Genomic DNA, 11,601 nt, shown 5'->3' on the forward strand with positions numbered 1-11,601 from the left:
CCGGTCAACTGCTGTTTGTGTATGAGAAATCGGTTGGAAACTTTCCTCATATCAGCACGTTGTAGGTGTCGCCACCGGCGCCAACCTTGTGTGAATGCTCTGAGAAGCTAATCATTTGCATATCACAGCATCTTCTTCCTATTGGTTAAATTTCGCGTCTGCAAAGCGGTGTCTTTGTGGTGTAGCAATTTTAACGGCCAGCAGTGTAACTACCTGCTACAATGTGCTATCTACTTCTACATCTCACGCGATTTTTGATGAGTGAAACTCACAGTTACATTGCATGTCTTTGTTCATTCATGGATCAAAATTCTGCACTACTTGGGGACTATTTCCAGAGCACTGTTACTGATGTCACACCGGACATGTACTCTGGATAAGGTTATACACTATAGCAGTTTTCAACTGCCCATGAAGACCGACTCGGACCGCGTCTCTGCTTCCCCCCCGGCAGGCCCCGCGGCCGGCGATGGCAGCCGCCACCCCCTGGTCGGAGTCGGCGCTGCGGCTGAACGCGCGCGTGCTCGCCGTTGGCGGGCTGTGGCGGCCGCCCAGCTGGCGCGGCTGTGCGCTCTCCACCTGCTGGTCGCTGTACGCCTGCTGGGCGCTGTGCACGCAGCTCAGCTTCCTGGCGGCGCAGGCGCGCGCGCTCTTCCACTTCTGGGGCGACGTGGGCAAGGTCACGCACGACGTCTGCCTCATGATCACCGTCGTGCTCGGCCTCATCAAGTCCTACGTCTTCTGCCGGCGCAAGGTCGACTTCTTCCGCATCGTCAACAAGATCGACTCGGCCAGGTCCGAGCAGAGCAAGTGGGCCGACCCGGAAGTAATGTCCATCCTTAGCGCGTCGTACAAGTCGGCGCGAAACGTCACCCTGTACATGACGCTGCTGGGCGGTTCGTCACCCGCCGTCTGGGCCGTCACGCCGACCGTCATGAGGAGGCTGCACGTGGGCCCCCCTGAGCGGGAGCTGCCGGCCACCGCGTGGTACTCCAGCCACTAACGGAGAGCCCGTTGTACGAGCTGCTCTGCGTCCTGCAGCTGTTCAGCATGCAGTACAGCTTCTTCGCCGCCGTCTGCCTCGACTTGTTCTTCGTCTCCATCATTATCCACATCGCTGCCCAACTGCAGGTTCTTGGCGTCAGATTGCGTCGCATCGGCGAACTTTACGACAAACGATCCACCAGCTCGAGAAATTCTCCTATATTCCAACGACAAGTTCAGGTCGGATTTTCCGAAGAGGAAAACCAGTGGGTGGATTTGTGCACCTGCATTCGGGACCATCACGCTATAATAGAGTGAGTATGTAAATTAAAACTTACAAATCAATCAATCATATGTTTTTAAATTATAAACGGTTTCGGCTTTGCATCCGTCATTAGATCCGTGAGAGGAAAATAAGAAAAGGGGATGCGGTTTATGCGGGCATAATATGAACAGTTGGTGCTATTTTGTGCACGATTAACTAGTTTTCAGGACACTGCAGGCTCATTATGAGACGGAGGTGCCACGGGAACATCGTCTGAACCATTGCAACAAGACGCGGTCGAATCCTGCCTAGTCGTCGAATATGGCGTGTCCAGCAAACCTGCTTTCTCGGACCGCCGGATAACAATTCAAACAAATAGAATTAATGAGTTTTATTACGAAAAGTAATTCACAATATTTAACAATGAGTAATGCACAGATGTGTAACTCCCTTACAAATGCGGACGAGGGACAGACTAGCAAGCTGGGTAGGAGAGACTGACTCAGACTGACTGACTGGCGAGCTCATTGCGCCCCTTAAATGCACGTCAACAGGCAACCTTTCCCCTCTCTCACCAGAGGAAGACACCAACGCTGCGATTGCCACAGCGGTGCCACCGCCAGAAACGGTGGGCGTCTGCTTCACACTACGCGCTGCGGCGCGCTCTTCAAAACAGCAGTTTTTACCTCGGCTCAACCTCCTCCCGTCAAACTATGACAGGCGCCCGAACTCAGAGACTTCACCTGGCTCAAATGGACGCGACGATCCCTACAGGTCTGATCATGTCTGGCTAAGAGGTTAACTAGCCCCAACACACGGAGCACAGTGCATAGACGTATAAAGCGGGGTGTGAACTTCCCTACTCGGCCCCCCATCCTTCCTCGACCCTAAACATTCTTAATCCCCCGGTTTTCCCTGATAAGGACGCCTATTGCGGTTGTACCGCACGGCTTGACGACCATGGCCAGCCGCGTTATTGCGACGAGCCCGATTCCAGTTCCTTCTAATTAACCCCGGGGATACCCGCTCAGAGAGTAAGTCTTGGATGCGCCACAAGTTAGACAAAGGCGAATTGATAGGATACGCCAATAAGAGAGAGGCCGGAGTAGTCTTCAATGCCTCATGAACCGCAGTGTTAAACGCAAAATTAATCCAGGGCAAGTTAGTATCCCACTTACTCGGTTTGACTTGATGGTAAATTATTAAAGCTGAGGCTAATACGGTGTTGTGTTTATGTGCTTGATGCCATTCCCGAAACAAAAGGCCTTAAACTTAACTGACACAAAAAAAGCGGGGACATTATCACTAACCACGCTCTGCTACCAGTAATGAACCGTGATTTGCTTTCAAAGAATATTCTTAAGAATTTATTTTATTTACTAGTGATTTATCAAGAACATTAACACAGTTAATCACACTATGTAAGCATGGAAGTAGTTGCCAGGGAGTAACTGATGAAATCATAACCAAATTCCTTTTAACAAATGGAAATTTTGTTCACTTTAATAGTGCCTGAAAGCATTTTTTAAAAGAAACAGATTTAAAATTATAATCAGAGAGCGCCCTCTAAATATGAAAGTTACAAATTAATCAGAGGCGGAAAGAAACAAGTTTTGACACGGCCTTAGTTACGACCGTTCACAACAACCTCTGAAAGGCTACCTGGTGCAAATCTGCAACTCACAAGATAACTTTAAACTAAGAGTTTTAACAATTTGCACAAGCACAGAAACTATGCACCTCCCGTAGGAGGGATGGAAATGGTACAAAACACTAACAATTAAAATATTAACCTTGCCACCGAAGGTGCAACTTGATTTTAACTTCTAAGAAAAGTCTTACGGTTTAAGAATGGCAACATTTTATAGTAAAATGATCCTTTAAATAAAAGTCCATGAAATGCAATCTTATATGAAATTTTACAAGGTTGTCCAAACAATAGTTAAGATGCTCTACAGTACACAGATACCGCCTATCAAGATCAAAGGCAATAAATCGAAGTTTCCAAAGATCAAAGCATATTTCAGGTATTAGGCCGTTACACTCCAAGCAATAGATTCGTTAACACTCCACATCCGACAAACATGACAGAGGCAGCTACTAACGTACGGTAGATTGATAGGGAGATTACCGAACAACCCGAACCGCAGGTTGTTCTAACCCGCCCCTACTCCACAAGGGAAAAACGGACCACCCAATTTATAAACAACCACCTTCTCGCGGGAGGGCAAATGGAGAAGAATGGTGGGACGACCCCAAAGCAAAACGGCTGGTGACCTCACCAAGAAAACAAGTAGAATTTAACAAGAGTAAATCAAATAACATATCACCAATCACTCAACTTCTAATAAAATGAGTTTTCTCGAGAAGACGTGGCGCAGCACCCCCGAATCGCTCTCCCGTACCGTCCGCTGCTAGCAGCTTCAAAGGGCGCAGGAAGGCGCGCCGATCTCCCGTCTCACGGCGTCGCAGCTCGTACCGGCCAGACCGATGTCGTGGGTTGACTCCTGTTGCTCTCCTGTAGACCGCAAAGTCACTACCCCTCGCTATACACCGCGGCCAACTGGACTCACGTGGCAACGTCACATGCGCCGACGCTCAAGAGGGACAAGTCATCTTGTGTCTCAGTGCGTGACCGACCAACCGATCGACCCAACCGCCAATGACCATTGCCTGAGCAAACTCGAGCAGACTGGCGGCCTAACGCGCAGACTGAGATGCAGGAACTAAGCCCCGACCGGGGTGGAAAGACTCTCATTTTGCTGGCTTTAAAGGTTGGTCCAAACGACGGACATACTAGCACTCCGAACGACAGACAGACACTAACTGCCTAACAAATGCGGACGAGAGACAGACTAGAAAGCTGTGGACGAGAGACTGGCCCAGACTGACTGACTGGCGAGCTCATTGCGCCCCTTAAATGCACGTCAACAGGCAACATTTCCCCTTTCCCACCAGAGGGAGACACCAAAGCTGCGATTGCCACAGCGGCGCCACCACCAGAAACGAATTGTGACTGCTTCACACTACGCGCTGTGGCGCGCTCTTTAAAACAGCAATTTTATACCACGGCTCAATTACGAAAAGTAATTCACAATACTTAAGAATGAGTAATTCATAGATGTGTCGCAAGCAATGGGCGACAGACAAAATAAGTAACGTTCTTCGGTATAACATGTCCAAGTTTGAGCTACATATAATGTACGAGCAAAGTAATGAGCTGTGACGCTTCTATTCAGGTCGTTGGCCTTGAAGATTCCCGTGGAACTGGACCGCGGCCAGTCGGGCGCGGCTCTTACGTCCTCTTCCCATAGATACCGCTGCTATCGCGTTGTCGTCCTGAAGAGGGGCCAGTCAGTGTGCGATTGGCTGACGTCTTCTTCGCAACCCTCTCTGCCCTCTCGTTTCCCGTCTTGCGTGCCGGCGCTTGACTTTACGCCTTTAACAGACCCTATGTTCGCGGTGCTGCTACAACAATGAAAATGAAGTTACTTGTAAGCAAAAGTTTTTAAAACGAAAAGTCGGTTTTGTTTTAGGATACTTGCCTTGCACTGTCTCGTGCTGTCCGTGACAAATTCACACTGAACGCATACACACACAGTATTTAGCCACACCTTTTCACATTTCCTTGCAGTAAGTAAACACTGAATGTCGATATAAACAATGCGGCTATGCTACACATCACACTTGCCACATCTCGATCTTTTAGTAACTTTTTGTAAGTTTTTATTTCCACGGTTGCGTAGTGAATGTAAGTAGACACTGCTACTGCAGTTCGCACGCTGACAGTATACACGTAATACGGATCGAAATGTTACACGAAAGATAAAGACCGAAATATGTGCTACATAATTAAAGTTATGTGCTACATAATTAAAGTTTCTGCCAGTTACTGGCATATGTGACAGAGCTCCTATTCTTACTACCAAGTGAATATATATAATAAAGAGCAAAATTGATATTAGTAAAGAGAGTGCTACTAATTGTTCTTGCTCCAAGACCATAGCCTATACTTTCCCATTGTCCAGGAAATGTTCCCTTAGCACTTCCGTATGATGACTGGCCCACTGTGATTTGAAAACTAAAATAAGTTGTGGCCGAATTCAAAAGACTGAATGCTTGCATATGAGGGGTGTTCAATAAGTTATGCGACACTTTTTTCCTCGGCCAATGAAAAGTTGAGGAATTTGGTGTAGTACATCGTGGAATATGCTTGCTTCAACCCCAAGTTTTCGTAAAGTTCCGACAGGTGGAGGCGCTGTACATAGATTTGAAAATGGCGTCTGTAACGCAGCTGCATTACAAGCAGAGAGCTGTCATTGAGTTTCCTTTGGTGGAAAACTGGAGCATAACAGATATTCATAGGCACTTGCACAATGTCTACGGAGACCTGGCAGTGAACACATGCGCAATGAGTCTTTGGGCGAGGTGTTTGTCATCTTCGCAACAAGGTCTCGCAATCCAGTCCGATAACTCACGTGCTGGCTGGCCGTACACAGCTGCCACTCCTGCAGTGGTGAAACGTGCGGACACTCTCATTCGAGTCCCTCCCAGTAAGGTAGTGTAACGCTGTCACATTGAACGGAGTAGTGTTTAAATATAGGGTTTCGTAGGCAAAAGAGTTAGGAATAGTTCCGTGTACTGGAATCCTGATTAAAACCATCCTGCTTTCAGGAAAAAAGGTGTTGCTTTCCTTATTGAACGCATCTCGTATTATACCCATATACGTCGACAATTAAAAATCATTGTTTCAGTTCACGATCCAAAATGGGTATAGTGGAGAAGCATAGCTATTTCAGTATTTTTTACAACATGAACACGAACCTGTTACACAAAAACACAGGAAAAATGTAAATGTGTACCATAAATAAAGAAGAGACACAGAGAATACCTACACGTAACGTGAAGTGACTAACAAAAAGTGTGATACTCGGATAAGCAGCGGTGTCGCTGCTTATAGAAGCAAATATTTTCCACGAGATTCTTGATAACTGGGTGGCCATCCTCTGTGGCCGAGCGGTTCTAGGCGCTTCAGTCCGCAACCGCGCTGCTGCTACGGTCGCAGGTTTGAGTCCTGCCTCGGGCATGGATGTGTGTGATGTCCCTGATGACCTCAGATGTTGAGTCCCATAGCGCTTAGAGCCATTTTTTTATACCTGGGTTCACATGCTTTGTGAAATTTTTGAATGAAATTATTCCACTTACGGCTGTTAAAACTATTTACTGCGATTGAAATTTCGAAAAGTTGTCATTTTCAAACATTGTGATCCAATAACTATGCCTACTACATGAAATTTAAATTGGATTGTTTACGTAATTGTTTCACCGGCTCCATAACGTAAATGGTATATGGAATAGCTAATAAATTCACAATACCTCATGTACCTATTCATACAGAGCATGGCACAGCTTTATATTATTGAGTTGACTTCAACATCCCACATTGCTTGAAAATGACATGTAGTCAACGAAGTGTCTGTTGTGAATTTACAACGAATCTTTGTCTTCTGCGAACCCATTCCTCAGTGACTTTCGTATGTCTCGTGAACAAGTCGAAAGTCTGCGGAAGCTATCTCAACCGAAAACATTAACTACCTCCAACCATATTTTGCAAAGATTATTTCGTGCACGATGTAGAAGATTCGCTCTAAAACAGGTTGCACAACGTTCATACAGTCCCAGTCTGTTCCCATACAACTTCCATATTTTTCGAACCCTGAGGAAAGATATTCGTGGGGTCGATTTACTTAGGACGAAGAGGTTCACGCCTGGATACAATAATGGTTCCGAACGAAAACCGCAAACATTTTTCAGTGAAGGCACTGACCGTCTTCTCTCACAGTCAGTTAACTGTGATAACAGTTACGGCGACTACTTACTTTTTTCTATCTTTCTCGTTTTCATTGGACTACTTCTTACGTTATATAAATTGAACTGCATTTTACATAAAAATATTCATCTGAGAGTATTTACAGGGAGTTTTAAAGGAAGGGTAACACGTTCCGACAGGAGACAGCACCAGTCAAAATTAGAAAGTAAGTTCCTATAATGACAGGTCCGGAATCCAATACCCGTTAGAGATATAGGCTAGATTGTCCTCGTATTCCCATCTGTTACGCAGAAACAGACACTATTGCCAAAGATGCATGTGGTTACCAAGCAACCGATTTCACCCTTCAGCGATTCTTCACAGCGAATCACTCACTCTTTTACAACTGCGTTCCTCCATTCGGCCAGCGTCTCATACATTGGTCACAAGTTACTTTAACGTCTGCACATTACTGGAGATTAGGTATACATTAATTGCATCCCGTTTTCTACGGCTCGTGGGACGGTGCTCATCGAAACATTTCACGGGTGATGGATTGGTGACGGAGGTTCGGTAGAATGCTCTCCCGTTCACCGGATCCGAATCTGTCGGATCTGTGGCTATGTGGTAGTTAAAGGAGTCGGTGTGTGCATAAACCGTCGATCATGTGTAGACGTTAAGAGAGCGCATGACTACTGTGTATGATGCTATACGAATGGACGTTGGTGTGGGTCATCGTGAAGATGAATTGACAGGTTGGAGTAATACATACCTGTCTGATACACGAGAAGTTTTGAAAGTGTCATGTACTCCTGCAGGAGATAGTGATAGTCAAAACTACGTGCGACAGATTAGTTCATAGTGGGTTCTTGCTTGCGTCTATTTCATTTTACACTGCTGTTTAACCTACCACAACACTTAACCTTTCGGTTCCGTCTCACATTTCTCACACTTGATCGCCGTGGTACGTGCAGAGTTACAAGCTGCCAGCTGCCCATGCGAGAAAGAGCCGTCTTGAGAAGACATCCATGTTGTGTCCGACAGGGACGCCAACACAGAGATGCAGCCCGCTTCCTCTTTGAGAGGACACGTTGGTGTTGACGTCCATGTTCATGTTCTAGAATTTCTGATAATGGGCTTGTTCCTCCTTTCCACTCTCAGATCTCATAATGGCTGTAAGTACGAAACCACTTATCACTACAGACAAATACAAACTTTACGAGGACTCCAAACTCTACAATTTATGTAAATATTCACGGCACGCTGTCCTCCAAATGTCAAAGCTCCCTGACGTCACACAGCTTTTAAAGCTACCATTTTGAGCACTGTAGTCTAATGTTACATCTGCAGCTGAAGTTCGCTACACTGAATTTCTTGTTATCTTATCTTGTTACAGGCTAGTCAAGGAACTAGAAGGTTTGCTGAACATTATTATACTGTTCCAGTTCTTGGGCGCTACAGTTGTTATATGCGTGACGTTGTTCCAGAGTTCAACGGTACGTTTTGTGACTAGTTTCAAGAATTAAGAAATTCGTTCAGTCATCAAGATGTTTCATTCTAAAATATTTCGGAAGTAAAGACGTTTGCTTAATGAACTTCATTTCCATTCGTATTTTCTGTGTTTAGTAAGTGGATAATGTCTCATCTTTGAAATACCAATTAATCACTCTTCTCGTGACTGAGATATGTAAAACATTGGACTTCATTGTGTATATTACATCCGACCCTTATTGCAATATATACTTACGAAATAAACTAAATTCCTGTTATTCAGTTATTAATGGCTTCCACTTCTGCAATTCTTTCTTAGTGCCATATTAGTAGTGTTAAATGTTTAATTCACTGAACGTAATATTTTTATTTTCATTAACTTTTACAGAATACTGGCAATGTAATGACATTATTGAAACTCCAGGCGTACCTGATGGTTATTATATACGAAATATTCATCTATTGCTGGTACGCTGATGACATACTATATCAGGTAAACCAGACATGGCTTCACCGGAAACTGTGAGTCACAATAGTTTCTGTTACTTATTTCAGTGTATGTAATGAATGTCTTAAGAAGTCTATATTAGTGTTGTGCCATGCTCAATTTTTATGGGTAGTATCTCCATTTACGTCACCTCTGGGCGACTTTACATTTTTTTTTTTTTATTATATATTTTTCTATGTGATGTTAAACAGCTTTCATGAATTGTTGAAAATGCGTTATATAACACGGGACTGTAATACTTCATTACCCTAAAACTTATTTTTGGTCTGCACTGGGGCCACCTTGGAATAGTAACTGCATTTGTCGATCGTGTATCGTGTAAATGCAACGCGCAACTATAAATTTCAAATACTCCATTTCTGCAACGTGTGTAGAAGATTTAATCCTACAGCTCTGTCTTTTTTCTGATGGAAGAGGTGATAATTGTTTCCCTTTCTTTTCTTTAGTGCCATCGGTCTTCTCTCAGGTACGACGCCACAAACGTCAACATCCTCATCGTCTCAGGAAAGCACTTAGGACCAACAATTTCAATAATTTGATGCACATAGCCCAATGCCAGTGAACCCTACTGTTTTTGCTTCCGTAACTTTTAGTGACGTGTAAATTATTCTCAGCTGTCCTCTACCCGGTCCCTTATTCAAGTCAATGTTCTTCAGATAATCCGTTCCTCGCTGATTCTGCTGAGGATCTCCACATTTATTATTTCACCTGTAGCCCACTGGCTCCTGACTCGTTAAAGAAAGGAACTCCATGAACACAACAACTGGAAACCTGAGCACAAAGAAGTTAATGTGTTACTTATTTTACTTTAAGCAAGTATAATCTGCATGGTTTAAGAGGTAAAACCGGAATTGTGTCGGTTTTATTAGTTAAGTGTTGTTCACACACGAAATAATGCGAAGCTAAAGATACAAACTCATAATAAATTAAAACATTCATTACTTTTCCGGGAGGTAAGCGAGAAAAGTGTGGAAAAGGTTAGAAATTTAACATAGGATAGAAGTTGCTAAGTAGTGTCATTATTAAACAATGGATGTGTATAGTCTGGGAAATATGTGCTGAGTTGAAAGTAAAGCTAGTTTTTCATGCATGTCATTGTTTATGACGTCATACTTCCTAAAGGTTGTGTCGTACAATGACATAATTTTTCACCTACATATATACACAGGGTGGTCCATTGATAGTGACTGGGCCAAACATCTCATGAAATGAGCATCAAACGAAAAAACTACAAAGCACGAAACTTGTCTAGCTTGAAGGGGGAAACCAGATGGCGCTATGGTTGGCCTGTTAGATGGCGCTGTCATAGTTCAAACGGATATAAACTGTATTTTTTAATATAGGAACCCATATTTTTTATTACATATTCGTGTAGTACGTAGAGAAATATGAATGTTTTATTTGGACCACTTTCTTCGCTTTGTGACAGATGGCGCTGTAATAGTCACAAACGTATAGCTCACTATTTTAGACGAACAGTTGGTAACACGTAGGTTCTTTAAATTAAAATACAGAACGTAGGTACGTCTGAACATTTTATTAAGGCTGTACCAATGTGATACATGTACCTTTGTGAACTTATCATTTCTGATAACGCATGCTGTTACTGGGTGTTTACGTCTAAATACCACATTAATGCAATAAATGCTCAAAATGATTTCCCTCAACCTTAATACAATTTGCAATACGTGTAACGACATTCCTCTCAACAGCGAGTAGTCCGCCTTCCGTAATGTTCGCACATGCATTGACAGTGCGCTGGCGCATGTTGTCAGGCGTTGTCGGTGGATCACGATAGCAAATATCGTTCAACTTTCCCCAAAGAAAGATATCCGGGGACGTCAGATCCGGTGAAGGTGCGGGCCATGGTATGGTGCTTCGACGACCAGTCCACCTGTCATGAAATATGCTATTCAGTATCGCTTCAACTGCACGCGAGCTGTGTGCCGGACCTCCATCGCCATTCTGTCATGCAGTGAAACATCTTGTAGTAACATCGGTAACACATTATGTTGGCAATCAGCATACATTACACCATTTAGATTGCTATCGATAAAATGGGGGCCAATTATCCTTCCTTCCATAATGCTCCACCATACATTAACCCGCCAAGGTCGCTGATGTTCCACCTGTCGCAGCGTTACCGCTGTTGGTGAATGACGCTTCGTCGCCAAATAGCACGTGTGCAAAATATCTGTCATCGTCCCGTAATTTCACTTGTGCTCAGTGGCAGAACTGTACACGACGTTCAAAGTCTTCGCCATGCAATTCCTGGTGCATAAAAATATGGTACGGGTGTAATAGATGTTGATGTAGCATTCTCATCACCGACGTTTTTGAGATTCCCGACTTCCGCGCAATTTGTCTGCTACTTATGTGCGAATTAGTCGCGACAGCAGCTAAAACACATACTTGGTCATCACCATTTCATTCAGGTCGTGGTTGACGTTTCACATGTGGCTGAACACTTCATGTTTCATTAAATAACGTAACTATCCGGCGAACGGTCCGGACACTTGGATGATGTCGTCCAGGATACCGAGC

The 11,601-nt window shown here is 44.2% G+C and overlaps 1 protein-coding gene across 1 annotated transcript; it reads left to right on the top strand.

The window, feature by feature from the left end:
• The first annotated feature begins 1,050 nt into the window (after nt 1–1,050).
• Nucleotides 1,051–9,042, top strand: LOC126413229 (uncharacterized). The gene is made up of 4 exons (XM_050083127.1): nt 1,051–1,140; nt 1,188–1,298; nt 8,455–8,554; nt 8,938–9,042. Exons 1-4 carry the CDS (start codon nt 1,051–1,053, stop codon nt 9,024–9,026), a joined length of 390 nt encoding a protein of 129 aa, XP_049939084.1. The 3' UTR covers nt 9,027–9,042.
• The last annotated feature ends 2,559 nt before the right edge of the window (nt 9,043–11,601 follow it).

The sequence above is a fragment of the Schistocerca serialis genome, chromosome 7 (assembly GCF_023864345.2).
Source record: "Schistocerca serialis cubense isolate TAMUIC-IGC-003099 chromosome 7, iqSchSeri2.2, whole genome shotgun sequence".
NCBI classification, from domain to species: Eukaryota; Metazoa; Arthropoda; class Insecta; order Orthoptera; family Acrididae; genus Schistocerca; species Schistocerca serialis.